Consider the following 19,059-nt stretch of genomic DNA (forward strand, 5'->3'; position numbering starts at 1 on the left):
GTGAAATACCTTACAAGTATAGAATAAAAGTTTACTGCAATAAACTGAGCCTCGTGTACCTTGGGCACCAAGCTGGGTAACAAAATTCATCTCCCATGCTTTTGAGACTACCTGTCTTTACAGGTAAAATATTTGTATATTAGATACAATTAACGGACGTGTAGCAAAACAATGTAACTGTAAGATTGATAAGATTAATCACATTCACAGAGATAACTGCATTTGAAAGATAAAAACTATATTCTTTTTTTTTTTTTTATTAATTCAATTTTGTTTTTAAATTATTTTTAAAAGAAAAAAAATAATAATCGATACTGTTATAGTATTCTCAGTGATAGGTGATATATGTCGTCTGCTACGGTCGAATACGAAACTACGTTAAAATAACGTAGCTAACTACCGGAGACTCAGATAATCCGATAAATCTATAGTGACCAATCTCTGTGTTATAGTAGTCTCAGGATTCAATAAAAAAGAAAAAAAAAGTCATATCCAAACAGACATAGTCAGCTCGCACTGGTTAATGGTTTATAGATTTAATAAAGTTGTTTGTGCCTATGTTTCTCATGCATATGTTTGTTGTGGAACAATTATTTACATGATAATTGATTCAATTTTTTGAATGGGTATTTTTTTTTTTGTCCACTAATGTCAAATGGTTGTTTTCTAATTTCTGTCAAAAAAATATATTAATCAAACAACAAAGTCAAATGAATATGTTGTTAATATCGAAATCATGTGTGTCTTGTATCCTCTTGTTTCAGAATAGATACACACTTTATGACAAATTAGTAATATTCCTTTTCAAAACAAACTTCTATCCAAACAATTAATGCATATATATTCGTAAAGAAAAAATGAAAAAGTGTGGCAGAATTGACTGTGGTCGAAACGACTATTGCCGAACTGGTACTGTTTCAGAAACGACTATGGCCGAACTGGTACTGTTTCAAAAAGGACTGGTTGTCTGGCCAAATCGTCTAGAAAGCTATGAAAAAGACAATTTTGCACGGCTTTCAATTTACAACAGATTTTTCTTTTACATTGACAAATCTAAATAGCCACTGTATTCTGCTTTTTTTTCCCCCAAACTTGCATGTACATCGATACTCAGCGTTTCAGCCACAGTCATTTCGCCATACTGCCAGTTCGGCCATGCTTTGTAAAGTCAGAAAATGGCCATGGTTTCTTTTAGTTATAAAGGGAGGGAAAGACGCAAAGAAACAAATACACAATGTAGAAAAATAGATTTTAATCATACAATTTATTTACTGTTAAGAAAAACCAGGGCCCAAGCTTTTTCAAGTAGATACACACTTGCTTTGGGTGGATATATTTTCTTAAAACATATGAGCTGTTTGAGTATTCAAAACTTCAAAAGACTACTCAAACAGCTCATATGTTTCTTAAAACATATGAGCTGTTTGAGTAGTCTTTTGAAGTTTTGAATAACTATCCACAAACACAAGTTAAAAGATGTGAAAAATTACTAGTCACTATATGGCCTTCAATGAAGAACAAAATCCATAATGTATAGTGAAGCTGTTAAAGGCCCATGTAGAATATAGGGTAGATAAGAGTTAATTGCAGTGAAGATCCAATTAGATGCAGTCATCATTATTCATGTTTCTCATAGTTAGTTATGTTCTTTATGAAACAACTTCTTTAAATTCAGAAATTATTGCATGTATTTATTTTTGTGATATTTGAAAAATAGACAAAAATGCAAGTTTAATTTTTGCAATTGCCTGCAGAATGCTGGTTCTTATTATTGTAATGCTCACCCAGTTGCATTATTTGCATTAACAAAAACCTCACAATAATATCTGAATTTACAGTATTTAATAATTGATTCAATTTTTTCCATTGAGACTACTTTCTTTGCAGCCATGAATAACAAATGTAATTTTTTTATCTTTTTTTTTATCAAAAATATGTAAATCATCAAAGTCAAAGGGAAACTTTATTATTGTCTTAACGATGTGTAATGTAAGAAAGTCATGTGTCTTTGTGTTTCACAGAACACTTTATGATAAAATTAAAATTTATGTTCAATTATATTCCTTTTCAAAACACACTTCTGTGAGAACACTTAATGCATGTTAAGAACATTATGATATAATGTGGCTGAATCGACTATGGCTGAGAAGACTATGGTCGAACTGGTACTGTGGCCAAAATGACCTGTGACTACTGGTTGTGTTGCCAAAATGTCTCTAAAGCATGAACATTTAGCTGCATTATTCTGTATTTTTCATCCAAACTTAACTTTCTTCTTGCAGATATGAGGTTTACTGTGCCTTGTCCAAAAAAAAAAAAAAATCTTTTCACTCTCTTGTCTTTTTCCAAGGGTTAATTATTGTCCAGATACAGTCATTAGGCCAGATGTATAGATGTCTAAAAAGAAAAATAATTTAGGATTATAGTTAGTTAAATGGGTGTTTCTCTCCTTCTACACAGCAACTTCATAGGAAAAAGGCTGTAGAACTAGTGTTCATGTTTTTAAAAATCTAGTAAAAAATGTGAAACATAGTACTAAACTATATGTTTGCTTTGTTGATTTTAAACAAGATTTTTAATCTGTATCTCATGTACATGTATTTCATTTACATCTTTTTTATAAGCCTAAACTTATAGTATCGTTTTCATAGCTGTGGACGAGACCATTTTTTGGCGCACTCGTCTCCCCATTGACTGGGTTAAATTAGGTGAACGTTCGTCAGTAACGCCGACTTATCACGTCGTATTTATCATAGACATTTAAACTGTGGGGTCATCAAAGGTTCTCAACGCCTTTACATAAAAGCATTATACAAACAGAAAAGTCTTTTAATTAATTAGATATACATATAGATATTAGACAAGTTTGAATTGAAAATAACGTTCAAACCTATGATTGCGTTGGATAAAAACTGCAATTTTTATATGTGTGCATGCTAAACAAATTTCTTGGTAGAGGGGTCTAAATACAGCACAAACAACATTTTCCAAAAGACCAAAATAAGTGAAAAAGTATATTTTAACAAAACGCATTTGACTAGCAGGTCGAACAATGGATATTAGATATATACATAAATAGAGGCAATTGAGTAGTGTAGTACTGGAATATCCAAAGCAAACTAATCATATGAGTTCTCTGTATGACTGAATGATTCAAACAATCCATGTGAAAAATATCCAGTTAAAAAAATGATTTTTTTTCATCGTCCGGAACTCTTTTAACAAACAAATCCTTTTCATTGAATAAATGGTAGTTTACTCTTAAATGATCACAATGTGGGAGTATTTTTTCTCTTTAAGATATTTTGTGAATTAACCCCATCGACTTAAAGTTTTTACAATGAAAATCCAAATCTGTAAAAGTATTTTTCGATTATTTAATGATATTAGCTCTGAACATTTATTATTCTCTAAAATGAAACTGTTGTGTGTGCTGATATAAAGAATATTTCAAACAAATTCCTTTAAAGTTTTGTGAAAAGAGTTTCATTTTATGTATCGAAATGTGTAACAAGTGTTTATTTAAATCCCCAATGGAGGGCCTCTGACAGACTGAGTGAGCGTAAAATCATTGTTATCGATAGCTGATGACAAACAAGTTTAAGGTAAATGATTCAGTACTATTAACAACAAAAGTACTACGGTTGTCCACACTGTTACGGGAATACCTCTAAGGGTAAAAAATAAGTTTTACACTACAGTGTAATCAAAACCATGTATGACTGCTGATATACCTGTGTTAAAGTTGATAAATTAAGAACAGTTACAGTGGATTCATCGTTATTCATTGGATACCAATTTTCGTTGATTTCGTGGGAACAGGTGAATCACAAATTTAAATATTCAACAAATTACAAATTGTTTATAGGTTTGTAAGCAGACTTTAGCAAAACCATGAAATCAAATATCCACAAAAATGTAACATTTCCTTAATCCATGAAAATTGGTACCCACAAAAATAAATGAATCCACAGTATGTAGATGTAGCTTGGGTGTAAGACAGGGAGACAACCTAAGCCCCAACTTATTCAATATTTTTGTAAATGATTTCCCTAGCTATTTTGATCAGTCATGTGATCTTGACTAATTTAAGTACAACTTTAGATGTTCACACATGTACACATCAGAACAAGGACTCCAGAATTGTGTAAATAAATTTGCTACCTTTTCATAGGGTAGGAAAATGACTGGGAGTTGAAAGAAAATGAAAGATTTAGTTTTAAACAAAGCTGGTACAAAAAACATATTTAATAAGATATGAAAATGAATAGATTGAAGATGTACAGCAGTACAAATACTAAGTTATGACATTTGCAGCTTCTCGTATTTTTTCTGCATCAAAACAAGTGTTACTTAAAGGAAGGAAAGCTTTTTTTTCAGTTAATAATTATTTTTACATGTGCCTCTTCTAATGCAAAAACATTATTACACATTTTAAATCATACCATTCATTTTGCCATTAGACTTGTCTTAGTTACATGTACTATATGTATCTGAAACCTGAGGTTATTTTCTCGTAGTAAACACACAAATATAAAAAAGAAATAAAAAACCTAGTTTTAGATTTTTTAAAGTGAGTACAGAGTGCAAGTCCAAAATAAAATAAATAGCAATGCCCAAATTTATTATTTAAATAAAAGAAAAAGGAAATAAAGAACAAAATTGAATAAATTTTTGCTGTTAAATGAGGATAACTTGACTAAGCTGATACAATCTTGAGGCATATAGACTCACCTGTTTAGAAAATAATGAGTCCATACAGTTTAAGACAAGTCAAGGATTTGTGGACTCTTATTGGTGAGAACCATGTTAGTGAATCTGAAGTTACTTAGTTCAAGCTATCAAATAGCTGATTTATATTGAAAAATAAAACCATACACTTCAAGTATTTCATTCAACTTTTCAAGCCCTTAACTACTTTCTGCACCTCACAGTTCACTTTATTTTAAGATTATTATCTATGGTGGATTATTCAGACATATAATGTTATACAAATAAAAGAGATAAGAATTGTATGTTTTTTTCTGTTTCAGATTTCAGAAAAAATTCAGTTAAAATTGAGGACAATAACTGCTAAAAATGAAGGAATCATAGCAGGTAAGAAATAGGAATTCTGGTATTTCTCATTGACATAAAGGGTAAGGGCTACTATGTGCACATTTCTTGGATAGATTTTCATAAGAAAGGGGAATTATAACAAATATACTAACTTCCAAGCTCCATTAAAAAATAATCAGTGGCCATATATGCTGACTTACTTCGGTAGAAATCTCTCTAAAAGATAAACTTTGGACCAATTAGTGACTGCCATGTACAATGTACCTGACTTTTGAGCAGGATTTTTGCAAATGTAAGTAATAGGTAGAACTAGGATTTACTTTTTAAACCTTCCACTTGTACCACAGTTGTTTTGTGTTCTAAAAATTATGAATTTTAGAGTTATCTTCCCCAATTGGACTTGACTACTTTTATACATTCCCACATCCAAATAAGTGTTTCACAGTAGGGGTTGTTGTACATATTGACAGCATACTTTAATGTTTGTTTTGATTGATGGAACTATTGGTTGAAACATTTAATTGCTGCAGTTAAAACACCTGTGTATTTATGCTTCCATGTTTCATTTCAACTAATTATACTTTTTATTTAACAGGTTTAATACCAGCTAGTGCAGAAATTGTTCAACCCTTTGTAATGGGATGCGATACTAAAAATCCAAAAATTATGCAGATTTGTTTAGGAGGTGTTCAGAGGTTAATCTCACATGAAGCAGTGTCAATGGTAAGTTATTAGACACTTTACATATGTTTTGGAAAACCTCACCTATAAATGATTTAAGAAAAATATGAATTGCCCAAATTCAGATGAACAAGCTATGAAAGGATTTTTACTGAATTTATAATTTTTTTTAATTTGAAATGCCTATCCATGTGCTCTTTTGTGACATTTACCCACTTCAAGTGTCATTCAACCACTAATATCTGGGAGAAAAAAAAGTGTCAGGTTAGAGATAAAGGATACTTGAAACCACTACTTTTTTCATGATAGTTTTGAACATCAAGATTAGAAGATAGTCAAATTATATATTTATCTAAAAAGTACTTCAGGGAATGTTAATGGTTTAACAGTACTGAAACAGCCCACAACTTTGTGATAGTGATTTAAAATGTGTGTCTGTCAGGTGAATGAAAAGTAAATAATTTATGCCTATTTTTCATTAATTTCATAGAACCATGACATAAAACTGGAAAAAAAATGATTAAAAAAAGAAGTTTTCTAATGACAGTATTTGTTTCTTAACTATTCATAAAAGTAATAATAGTTCATAGAAAATTTGTATTGACATAAAAAATGAAATACCCCCGTAGATATTAACAATTATTGTAAAATGCTTGTTATATTTCAGACTGCTGCCGATAGTGTTATTAGTATGTTATGGCACCTAATGGAATCAGGACAAGAAGAGCTCAAAGTTTTACAGACAGCTATTATATTAATTACAACTAATTCTGTTGTTCAGCACGAATCATTGGCCAAGGTATTGTATAGAAAAGTCAAATAAAAACTTGCTTGTGTTTGCTGAAATGTTTTTACAGAACATAAGTTTCATTGGGATGTTCCATTGTTTAAAGTCTATTGTATACTTGCTATACTGAGAAAAAATAGATTAATTAGCATTATTTGGTTGTAAAGATGGATAATGGGTAATGTTAACAGTGACAATTCAAAAGTGTAAAAAACCAAGAAAGGTAGCTTGAACAACACAAATGTTAACCAAAAAAAATATGAAGTTGATGCATACACTAAATTTTTTGTTAACAAGTTTCCATGTCCTGTCAAAGTGAATATCAGTTTCACAGATAATTGAATATTTTTGATAAATTACTTAGTTAAAGTATATATTTCTACTACTGTAAATGAAAATGCAGGATTTACTATACTGAATTATAATTCAATGTCCAGATGAATTTGTATTGTAAACTCACCACACTTTTCTCTCTCTCTCTCTCTGGTGTTCAGACTGTCCTTTTCTCTATCTTATATATGTATATTTAGAAAAAAAAGCTTCCTAAGAAAGATGTATTGATTAGATAATATTAATAGATTTATATAGTATATATTTTATATTATATTTGTGTATATTTTGCTGTAAATTTAAAGATATAAATAATGATAAAAAAAAAAGTGTATAAAACCAAGAAAGGTTGCTTGAACAACATAAATTTTAACCCCAAAAATATAAATAAAGTCTTGATGCATACACTAAATATTTTTTTTACAAGTTTCCATGTCTTGTCATCAGTTTGTAATAATTATTGTTACGTAAATTACACACAAATGTCAGAAATTTTGAAACATTGGTTGCAACGCAAAAAGTTGATTTATAAATTAAATTACCGTAATGGTTTTCAATCAAAATTTATATGTTGATAACAGGTGAAATTTTATTTGCTATTTTAACAGGCACTGGTATTATGTTTTCGTCTCCACTTCACAAAAGACTCCACAACAATCAACACAGCTGCTGCCACCATCAAACAGTTAGTCAGTATCGTGTTTGAAAGAGTGTTATCAGAAGATAGGGTCAAGTCTCAAGGTATGTTAAAGTTGTGAGTTTAAAAAACAGTGTAGTGCTGCACATATCTAGTCAAAGACTATTTTGGGGGTGACCTTACCTTCCCAAGAGGGTCTTCCATGGATGGTTCAATCAGATAGAAAATGAATGATGCAGAAATATTTCCTTGTTCAGTCAACCAGGTAAAAATTTTGTTCAGAAATAAAAGCAATAAAGTTGGTATATTTTTTTTTTGCCAAAAAAGGTGGGGGGAGGGGATTTTTTTTTTCTGGGGGGGGGGGGGGGGGGTTCAATACACAACAGCATAGTGTATTGCACAAAAGCAAAAAAAAATGGGTTAATTTTTATTTATTTTTTTTTGGGGGGGGGGGGGGGGGGGGGGGGGGGAGTCATTTCGCACAGGCAAAGTGTATTGCACAAAAGCAAAAAATTGAATATAAATTCAAATCATATAACCAATTCTAAGTTCTTTGACTACAGTTATTCTGTGTCAGAAACCTATTATGTGTCAAATATTTAATTACAATCCAAATTCAGACCTGTATGAAGCGCGAATATTGTGTCCATTTTTGCCCCAACTGTTCAGGGTTGGACCTCTACGGTTGTATCTAGATGCGCCCGGCGAAGCAATTTATTCAACTTTGTAACGTCTTCTCCAACATAAATAATTGTTGATTGTGAAAGATTTCAGTATTACAGGCTTGCATTAAATTCTAGACCTAAAATAATTTATTCACTGATATATTTGCAGCTCCACTAGAACAAATGAAACTTGAAGAATTAAAGATTGGAAGTAAAACACCACCACATTCTTTACAGCCTTGTGGTGGTGATGCCTACTTACTGTTTCAGGTGAGTATTTACAAGAAACATCACCACATTCCTTACAGCCTTGTGGTGGTGATACCTACTTATTGTTTCAGGTGAGTATTTACAAAATACATCACCACATTCTTTACAGCCTTGTGGTGGTGATGCATACTTACTGTTTCAGGTGAGTATTTACAAGAAACATCACCACATTCCTTACAGCCTTGTGATGGTGATGCCTACTTATTGTTTCAGGTGAGTATTTACAAGAAACATCACCACATTCCTTACAGCCTTGTGGTGGTGATGCCTGCTTATTGTTTCAGGTGAGTATTTACAAGAAACATCACCACATTCCTTACAGCCTTGTGGTGGTGAAGCCTACTCATTGTTTCAGGTGAGTATTTACAAGATACATCACCACATTCTTGACAGGCTTGTGGTGGTGATGCCTGCTTATTGTTTCAGGTGAGTATTTACAAGAAACATCACCACATTCCTTACAGCCTTGTGGTGGTGATGCCTACTTATTGTTTCAGGTGAGTATTTACAAGAAACATCACCACATTCCTTACAGCCTTGTGGTGGTGATGCCTACTTATTGTTTCAGGTGAGTATTTACAAGAAACATCACCACATTTCTTACAGCCTTGTGGTTGTGAAGCCTACTTATTGTTTCAGGTGAGTATTTACAAGATACATCACCATATTCTTGACAGGCTTGAGGGGTGATTCATACTTAATGCATCAAATAGGTATAGCATCATCATATTCCTTACAGCCATGATCTGGTGATTCTTTCTTATTGTTTTAGATAGGTAAAGCATATAAACCCTAGGCCCATTCCTTATAGCCTTATTGTTGTGATGATTTTTTGTACAATGATTTTCTGAGTTTCCACACTCAAAACATTGCCATTAACTATGATGAAAGAGAATTTTTACCTTTAATAGTTCCAAATACTGTATCAGAACTTAAAAGAAATGATGCAATATATTTAAAATTGGTTTTATGGATTTTTTGTTTTCTTTGTACAGGATCTCTGTCAATTAGTGAATGCAGACCAGCCTTTTTGGTTAGTTGGGATGACAGAAATGACCAGAACATTTGGTCTAGAACTCTTAGAAGCAGTTCTCACATCATTTCCTGAAATATTTCACACAGTGAGTATTAACATTTGTCTAGAAGTTCATAGTTTGATCAGACATTTTATATGTAGAACTGCTTTTCAGGTATTTAAAACATACCCTATAGCGGGTTATTTTTGCGGGTTGTTTATTTTCCCTTATTTTGGCGGATAAATGAAAATCGTGAAAATAAATTCTGCGAAAAATTTATGCATATGCTGGGTACTTTGTAATAGCTAAAGCGTTTTGTGAACGATCTATTTTTTCTGGACGACAAGTCAATAACGGTAGATGTTGGTTTTAACAACATAAATGCCAAAGGAGTAGGCCCAGTAAGACCCCTTTTTGGCCCCAAAATATAGCAGTTTTACAAAGTTGTTATAATGTAAATTTTTAGCTATTTATTGGAAAGAAGAATACTTCTGTTACATAAATATGGGCTGTTTTTGACAATACAATGCACATGTATCGGGTTCTAGCATCATTGATCATGCTAAATTACTGAAATCTTCGAAATTTTAGCATTTTGGTTAATTTTTAGACGGTTTCCGTCTGAAATGGAAGTGGCCGCATTTGTGTTCATTCTTAATATTTAAATGTAAGTTGTATTTGATGCTAAAACATAACATATATAAAGGTTGAGATTGAACACGGATGCGGCCACTTTCGTTTTTGACAAAAACCGTCTGAAAAGTGACATATCATGGCATATTGATAGATTTTTCATATTTAAGCTTGAATTTGAGCGTCTTTAATGACTAAATCAGTTCAAATCTTTCACATAAACTAATTGAATCGACTGAAGTAGACACTTAAGCGTTTAAAAAGTGTCATAAATCTTTCATCAGATGAACCTGAATTTTGAGGCCAAAATCGGCCATTACCGGACCTACTCCTTTCATTGTACATACATGTATTTTATAAAATGACTGTCAGGTGTGTATACCCTTATTAATAAGTGTCAATTAAAATAAGAGTGTAAGGTACTCTTATCGGGTAATTACCCTTATTAATTAGTGTCAAACTATATAAGAGTTGTAAACACTCATGATAATTTTGTAACCTAGTTAGTAAGTACATCTAATTTACAAGACGTTTGAATAGCTGTAACAAATATCTAAATCACTGGTATTCTATTATTAACTGTATCAGAATATGATAAATAAATAAGACGTCATTCAGGTAAAAACAAATCATTTTACCATAACAATAGACACTTGTTTGTCAAGTTTTACAACTTTTTAACTGCAACAATTTCAGTATCCGCCAAAATATTTAATTGGCATTTAAGAATCCACCAAAATAAAAACCACCAAAAATTTTTCGTATACTTTGTTGCCCCTAAATCGCGAAAATAACCCGCAATACGGTTACCTCTTGAGCATTTGGGATTTGGAAGAAAAGTATGTAACTATTCTGTATGAAGTGTCTGATATGGATTGATTATTTTGCCTATCAATCAATGTTTCTGAAAAGGATCTAGTGGTATTAGATTATCAGGAATTCTAGGCTATACACTATTTCCATAGAATACAAAGGATCTTTGAAATTTTTCATAAATTTATAGAGCTGAATCGGAACAATAAATTCTGGCTATGAAATGAGACCACATATTAAAGAAGATATGTTTTTGGTGTCAGAAAATATACTGGGGCTTTTTTCACAAAAAATCTTACGTAAGTTATACTGAAATGCTTCATGACTTAAGAGTAATTTTTCTCTTAAGATTTTTTGTGAAATTTATCACAGATATGCTAATTTTAGAGGTAAATTCAGCCTATAATGGAATAACAAAGGATATGGGGTATCCATCTATGACACATTTATATTAATTTTTGACTTTCAGTTGAGTACATCAAGGCACGGAGAATGGAGGTCAAATAGCTTTATAATTATTTATACACTGTAGCACTAACCTACAACATGAACACTGTCTGTATTGTATTTTTTACTATATTTTATATATTATTTTTCAGCATTCAGAATTTAGTTTTTTGCTGAAAGAAAGAGTATGTCCACTGGTTATTAAACTGTTCTCACCAAGTCTGAAATACAGACAGGGGTTGCCTCCCCCTCCTTCGCCAGCACCAGTTGAGAAGCCATTTTACCCAATAGTGATGAGGTTACTCAGAATTGTCTCATCATTGATAAAGAAATACTACTCATTATTGGTTTGTACACAATTTTTCTTTTTTTGTTCACCATCATTACTTATATCTGTTTTAAATGACAACTCAGTGTATCTGTATGAAAATCTGTCCATACTACATAGGTACTTAACATAATACTAAAAAATGCCCTTTTCTTACCTTTTTATTGTCCCCAATGTGACCAATAAACATTTATTAGTTATTACCCTTGGACAGATAAATATGCATGGGTTTTCACAAGCTATGAATGCGAAAAAAGGATAAAATAATGCAAAGAATTAAAACAATTGACAATAATAGATATTCTCTGATAAGATTTCAAGTCATCTGTGACTGGGACAAGCCTTTTAAGATATTGTAAAACTTTTTTCTGTCTTGCCTTCCTTATAGTGTTTAATTCTTAATATCCTCTTCACATCTACTTACTTGCGGCAAAATCTTGAAATTGAATCTGCAGGCAACATTATCACTAAAATAAATTTAACTGTGTAAATATCTCATTTTTCGTTCATTTTTTCATGTTCAAGCACTATGAGAACACTAGAATCGCAGTTGCAGAATAGTGCCACTCAACTGTTTTCCTATGAAAACAAGGATTATTGTGCTTGATTGATTGTTGTTGCCTGGACATATTGTAACTGAAGTGACTACATGTATTTTGAAATTTTAGAACACTTTAATATTGAATATCTATACATAACAAGTTACAATTATATACATTTCAGATAGTTTGGCTCTGTAAGATTGTCTTCTTGTTAAATAATTCAATACTTAGTTATGTGTTGTTAAAGATATATTGGGGGGCCTCAGTGGTCGAGTGGTCTAAGTAGTTATTACTGTAACCACTAGCCAGTCAACACTGAGGTTGTGAGTTCGAACCCTGCTTGTGCGGGTGCACTCGACTCCAATCTTAATTGACTAGGATTGTCAGTTTTCCTATCGAAGGTCGGTGGTTTTCTCCGGGCACTCCGGCTTCCTCCACCAATAAAAACTGGCAGCCACGAAATAGCCCAAAAGCGGTGCTTAAAAGTGGCGTTAAAACACCAAAAATCAAAATCAAATTAAAGATATATTGAAATCTCAATTTGAATATAAAGATAAAAAAAGTCTGTGTGTTTAATTTGGATCTTCACACTGTAGTGAGAATGAAGTATCCCACATTAGTGTATAACTATCTGTCTGAAACTAATTCAAGCAAACAAAGTATGACTTTGCTGTATATTAAGTATAAATAAATATTTTTTTTTTTGTCATTTCAGACAACAGAATGTGAAATATTCTTATCACTGTTAGTGAAATTTTTAGACCCTGAAAAACCTAGTTGGCAGAGATGTTTAGCTCTTGAAGTCTTACACAAACTTAGTATACAACCAGAGTTGATAAGGTATGGTTTAAATATGGATAACAAGATAGTGTAGAATTAATGCTAAAAACTTTCTTATATTTGTAGAATTTTTAAATGTTAATATAGATTAAAAAAAAATTCTAGAATGATATCATGTTTTTGATTTTTTGTATATTCCATGTTAAAATATTCAATCAACCATAACCAACAGAAAATGACCTCACAACAAACACATTTTTTTGCACAAGAAAATCATGATTTGTAAATGGTATTGTCCATTGCAGTACTAATTTTTGTAATTTTCTTGTATAAATTATGTTTTTTTTTTCTAAATCAAAATATTGTATGGGATAACTTCAATTTTTTCAGAAAGCTTGTCTCTGTTGTGCTCCATTTTTGAGTTAATTTTAATTTAAATTTGACTGCATTTGTGACTGTCAAATAGCCAATTAATATTCTGTGACATTACACAAGATTGTCCTAATATAGTCATATAAGGGGGTTTGGCTGATATGAAATGTTTACCTTAGGTCATTTTATATGGGCAAAAATATGCATATCAATGGTAAATGTGTACACATTTTAACATGTGATGCTATAAAGGAACCATGGAAATTGTCATAGATGTTAAAAGAATGACATTCTCTGTCCACACCTTAAAGGTCAAGAGAGAACAAATTTGAAATTTGCAGAAATTTTACGATTGTTTATAAAAAGAGTTAATTGCTTTGTATTTATTTTTAATTATGAAAAAGCTACCTCAATTGAATATGAAAGTTTGGTCACCCTGTTTGCAATGACTTGAGGAATCTGGTCTAATAATTTGAAGTATGATTAAAATTAGCATAAATATATCAGTGTATGGTTAAACTTAATGAAGTACTTTTTAATAACAGTTGTTTATTGTAGCCTTTGCTTATGCTTTTAGATGTAGTTGTTACCATTTTAAAATTTTGTTTTTGTTTCATTTTCAAGATGTTTTTGTCAGAGTTATGATATGAAACAACATTCCACAAAAATATTTCGTGACATGGTAAATGGTTTAGGATCATATATACAGTCACAGTTTATGACAACATCTACTGGTCAGGGTTCTCAGAGTGGTAAGTACAACATGTTGTGGAAAGTTAAATTTGCAAGAGACAAGAACAATAGCATTGCAAAAAGTTAAATGGTGAGAACAATTTCAATATCAATATCATAGAAAAACTAAAGAAGAGTGGTATTTGAAAATTGAACCAGTTGTAAGAACAATATCATTGTGAATGCATTAATCAGAGGTAGGATCAATATCATTATGGAAGATAAGATAAGAGTGGTAAGAAAAATTTCATCTTGAAAAATTGAATTTGAGTAATAAGAGCAATACATTTCAAAAGTAAAAACCAATATTGTCCCCTGGTAGTCTCCATATGATATATGGTCGTAATATAAAATAGTTTATCATAATAATGTTGATTTTAATTTGTCTTCATGTGATAGACAACATTTCAGAATGTTATGACAACAATCAGCAACATAAAAATGTCTGTCGTCATTATCAAATTACAGCAAACACAAAAATCTGTATTTAGTGAATTAAAGAGAACCACATTCAGGTAATCAATATTCACCTTCTTTTTAAGAGAATTGTTAATTTATTATAATTTTGAAAAATATACATGATTGGCAAACTAGATTAAGTTATACCAACGAGATAAAGTTTCTTGTGAAAAAATGCTTTTAATTCTAGGATTCTTAATTTTTTAGGAAACAAAGCTCCTGATATACAAGGAACACCACCAGCCTTGGTAGGAGGAATGCCTGTAGGAGGGGGTGTTACTCCACAAGCAGCTTTTATGTACAGAGGAGTGTGGATTCCTCTAGCAGTAACTGTGCCTCAGGGTCAAACTAAATCTATGTTGTAAGTTTTATTTTGATATTACTACATAATGTTTACACCTCAAGCTGATCAAGTTTCAGCATTGAAACAAGATGTTTAATAGTGCCTTCTTCATTAAAAAATTTAAAAGGAAAGTTTAAAAATGTTTTGCTTATACCAGGGAGTTACCATATATTTCTGATTCAGTAATAATAATTCTTAAATAAAACAGATATTAAATGATCACTTATCAACCATAACAAGCTGGAACCAGGAGTATAACGGCTACTTCAGCGATAAATTTGATTTTGATATATGGAATTTCATGAACAGTAATGGACAGCATGTCATTATAAAAAAAAATGCAGCAGCCTTGTTTTTGGTATTCTTGACAATCCTATAATTCAAGGTTTGTCCTGAGAAATTGAACATTTGAAGAGAAATTGGTATATCTGATCGAATCAAGGTTGGAAAAGCACTACCAATCACCCGTGAATAGTATGTTGTCTTTCCCTTTAGACAGTGCAAAGTTTGATGCAAAAATCAGCATAACATGAGACTGATATAGGATATTTAATTATTTAAACAGTACTAAACATTATAAATGGTGATGCACTTAATACATGCCCTATAACCTTATTGTAGGAAAGTTTTATCCGAAGTCAATAACAGATATTCGAGTTATGTAGTAGAGTTATATTTCTTTTCACAGATATATTTAATTTAATGAAGTTGTATATTAGTTTAGATTAGAGTTATTAGACAGAGTTGACCCACCAGCTGTACAGGATATATTTAGTTATATGAAGTTGTATACTATTTTAGATTAGAGTTATTAGGCAGAGTTGACCCACCAGCTGTACAGGATATATTTAGTTATATGAAGTTGTATATTAGTTTAGATTAGAGTTATTAGACAGAGTTGACCCACCAGCTGTACAGGATATATTTAGTTATATGAAGTTGTATATTAGTTTAGATTAGAGTTCTTAGTCAGAGTTGACCCACCAGTTGTACAGGATATATTTAGTTATATGAACTTGTATATTAGTTTTGATTAGAGTTGTTAGACAGAGAGTTGTATATTAGTTTAGATTAGAGTTATTAGGCAGAGTTGACCCACCAGCTGTACAGGATATATTTAGTTATATGGAGTTGTATATTAGTTTAGATTACAGTTGTTAGGCAGAGTTGACCCACCAGTTGTACAGGATATATTTAGTTTATGAAGTTGTATATTAGTTTAGATTAGAGTTGTTAGACAGAGTTGACCCACCAACTGTACAGGATATATTTAGTTATATGGAGTTGTATATTAGTTTAGATTAGAGTTGTTAGGCAGAGTTGACCCACCAGTTGTACAGGATATATTTAGTTATATGGAGTTGTATATTATTATAGATTAGAGTTGTTAGACAGAGTTGACCCACCAGTTGTACCGGATATATTTAGTTATATGAAGTTGTATATTAGTTTAGATTAGAGTTGTTAGACAGAGAGTTGTATATTAGTTTAGATTAGAGTTATTAGGCAGAGTTGACCCACCAGCTGTACAGGATATATTTAGTTATATGGAGTTGTATATTAGTTTAGATTAGAGTTGTTAGTCAGAGTTGACCCACCAGCTGTACAGGATATATTTAGTTATATGGAGTTGTATATTAGTTTAGATAAGAGTTGTTAGTCAGAGTTGACCCACCAGCTGTACAGGATATATTTAGTTATATGGAGTTGTATATTAGTTTAGATGAGAGTTGTTAGACAGAGAGTTGTATATTAGTTTAGATTAGAGTTATTAGACAGAGTTGACCCACCAGTTGTACAGGATATATTTAGTTATATGGAGTTGTATATTAGTTTAGATTAGAGTTGTTAGACAGAGTTGACCACCAGCTGTACAGGATATATTTAGTTATATGAAGTTGTATATTAGTTTAGATTAGAGTTGTTAGTCAGAGTTGACCCACCAGTTGTACAGGATATATTTAGTTATATGAAGTTGTATATTAGTTTAGATTAGAGTTGTTAGACAGAGAGTTGTATATTAGTATAGATTAGAGTTATTAGGCAGAGTTGACCCACCAGCTGTACAGGATATATTTAGTTATATGGAGTTGTATATTATTTTAGATTAGAGTTATTAGACAGAGTTGACCCACCAGCTGTACAGGATATATTTAGTTATATGAAGTTGTATATTAGTTTAGATTAGAGTTGTTAGTCAGAGTTGACCCACCAGTTGTACAGGATATATTTAGTTATATGAAGTTGTGTATTAGTTTAGATTAGAGTTGTTAGACAGAGAGTTGTATATTTGTTTAGATTAGAGTTATTAGGCAGAGTTGACCCACCAGCTGTACAGGATATATTTAGTTATATGGAGTTGTATATTAGTTTAGATTAGAGTTGTTAGACAGAGTTGACCACCAGCTGTACAGGATATATTTAGTTATATGAAGTTGTATATTAGTTAAGATAAGAGTTGTTAGACAGAGTTGATCCACCAGCTGTACAGGATATATTTAGTTATATGGAGTTGTATATTAGTTTAGATAAGAGTTGTTAGACAGAGAGTTGTATATTAGTTTAGATTAGAGTTATTAGACAGAGTTGACCCACCAGTTGTACAGGATATATTTAGTTAAATGGAGTTGTATATTAGTTTAGATTAGAGTTGTTAGACAGAGTTGACCACCAGCTGTACAGGATATATTTAGTTATATGAAGTTGTATATTAGTTTAGATTAGAGTTGTTAGTCAGAGTTGACCCACCAGTTGTACAGGATATATTTAGTTATATGAAGTTGTATATTAGTTTAGATTAGAGTTGTTAGACAGAGAGTTGTATATTAGTATAGATTAGAGTTATTAGGCAGAGTTGACCCACCAGCTGTACAGGATATATTTAGTTATATGGAGTTGTATATTATTTTAGATTAGAGTTATTAGACAGAGTTGACCCACCAGCTGTACAGGATATATTTAGTTATATGAAGTTGTATATTAGTTTAGATTAGAGTTGTTAGTCAGAGTTGACCCACCAGTTGTACAGGATATATTTAGTTATATGAAGTTGTGTATTAGTTTAGATTAGAGTTGTTAGACAGAGAGTTGTATATTAGTTTAGATTAGAGTTATTAGGCAGAGTTGACCCACCAGCTGTACAGGATATATTTAGTTATATGGAGTTGTATATTATTTTAGATTAGAGTTATTAGACAGAGTTGACCCACCAGCTGTACAGGATATATTTAGTTATATGAAGTTGTATATTAGTTTAGATTAGAGTTGTTAGTCAGAGTTGACCCACCAGTTGTACAGGATATATTTAGTTATATGAAGTTGTATATTAGTTTAGATTAGAGTTGTTAGACAGAGAGTTGTATATTAGTTTAGATTAGAGTTATTAGGCAGAGTTGACCCACCAGCTTTACAGGATATATTTAGTTATATGAAGTTGTATATTAGTTTAGATTAGAGTTGTTAGACAGAGAGTTGTATATTAGTTTAGATTAGAGTTATTAGGCAGAGTTGACCCACCAGCTGTACAGGATATATTTAGTTATATGGAGTTGTATATTAGTTTAGATAAGAGTTGTTAGTCAGAGTTGACCCACCAGCTGTACAGGATATATTTAGTTATATGGAGTTGTATATTAGTTTAGATTAGAGTTGTTAGACAGAGAGTTGTATATTAGTTTAGATTAGAGTTGTTAGGCAGAGTTGACCCACTAGTTGTACAGTAAATATTTAGTTATATGAAGTTGTATATTATTTTAGATTAGAGTTGTTAGGCAGAGTTGACCCACCAGCTGTACAGGGTATATTTAGTTATATGGACTTGTATATTATTTTAGATTAGAGTTGTTACACAGAGTTGACCCACCAGCTGTACAGGATGTATTTAGTTATATGGAGTTGTATAGTAGTTTAGATTAGAGTTGTTAGGCAGAGTTGACCCACCCGCTGTACAGGATATATTTAGTTATATGGAGTTGTATATTAGTTTAGATTAAAGTTGTTAGGCAGAGTTGACCCACTAGTTGTACAGGATATATTTAGTTATATGAAGTTGTATATTAGTTTAGATTAGAGTTGTTAGACAGAGAGTTGTATATTAGTTTAGATTAGAGTTATTAGGCAGAGTTGACCCACCAGCTGTACAGGATATATTTAGTTATATGGAGTTG

The 19,059-nt window shown here is 31.5% G+C and overlaps 1 protein-coding gene across 4 annotated transcripts in view; it reads left to right on the forward strand.

Moving 5' to 3' along the window:
- The window catches only part of LOC127701873 (protein MON2 homolog), a 226,139-nt gene that overhangs the window by 6,086 nt on the left and 200,994 nt on the right, over nt 1–19,059 (forward strand). For all 4 annotated transcript variants that reach the window (XR_007982240.1, XR_007982241.1, XR_007982238.1 and 1 more), the window contains exons 2-11: nt 5,034–5,097; nt 5,654–5,781; nt 6,407–6,538; nt 7,465–7,597; nt 8,328–8,428; nt 9,424–9,549; nt 11,490–11,684; nt 12,923–13,047; nt 13,984–14,111; nt 14,758–14,911. Coding sequence is in view for 1 of the 4 variants with exons in the window: in XM_052205857.1 (XP_052061817.1) it covers nt 5,034–5,097; nt 5,654–5,781; nt 6,407–6,538; nt 7,465–7,597; nt 8,328–8,428; nt 9,424–9,549; nt 11,490–11,684; nt 12,923–13,047; nt 13,984–14,111; nt 14,758–14,911 (1,286 nt within the window). In the remaining 3 variants the exon portion in view is untranslated. The remainder of the gene's footprint in view (nt 1–5,033; nt 5,098–5,653; nt 5,782–6,406; nt 6,539–7,464; nt 7,598–8,327; nt 8,429–9,423; nt 9,550–11,489; nt 11,685–12,922; nt 13,048–13,983; nt 14,112–14,757; nt 14,912–19,059) is intronic.

Source organism: Mytilus californianus, unplaced genomic scaffold (genome assembly GCF_021869535.1).
Source record: "Mytilus californianus isolate M0D057914Y unplaced genomic scaffold, xbMytCali1.0.p SCAF_1, whole genome shotgun sequence".
Lineage (NCBI taxonomy): Eukaryota > Metazoa > Mollusca > Bivalvia > Mytilida > Mytilidae > Mytilus > Mytilus californianus.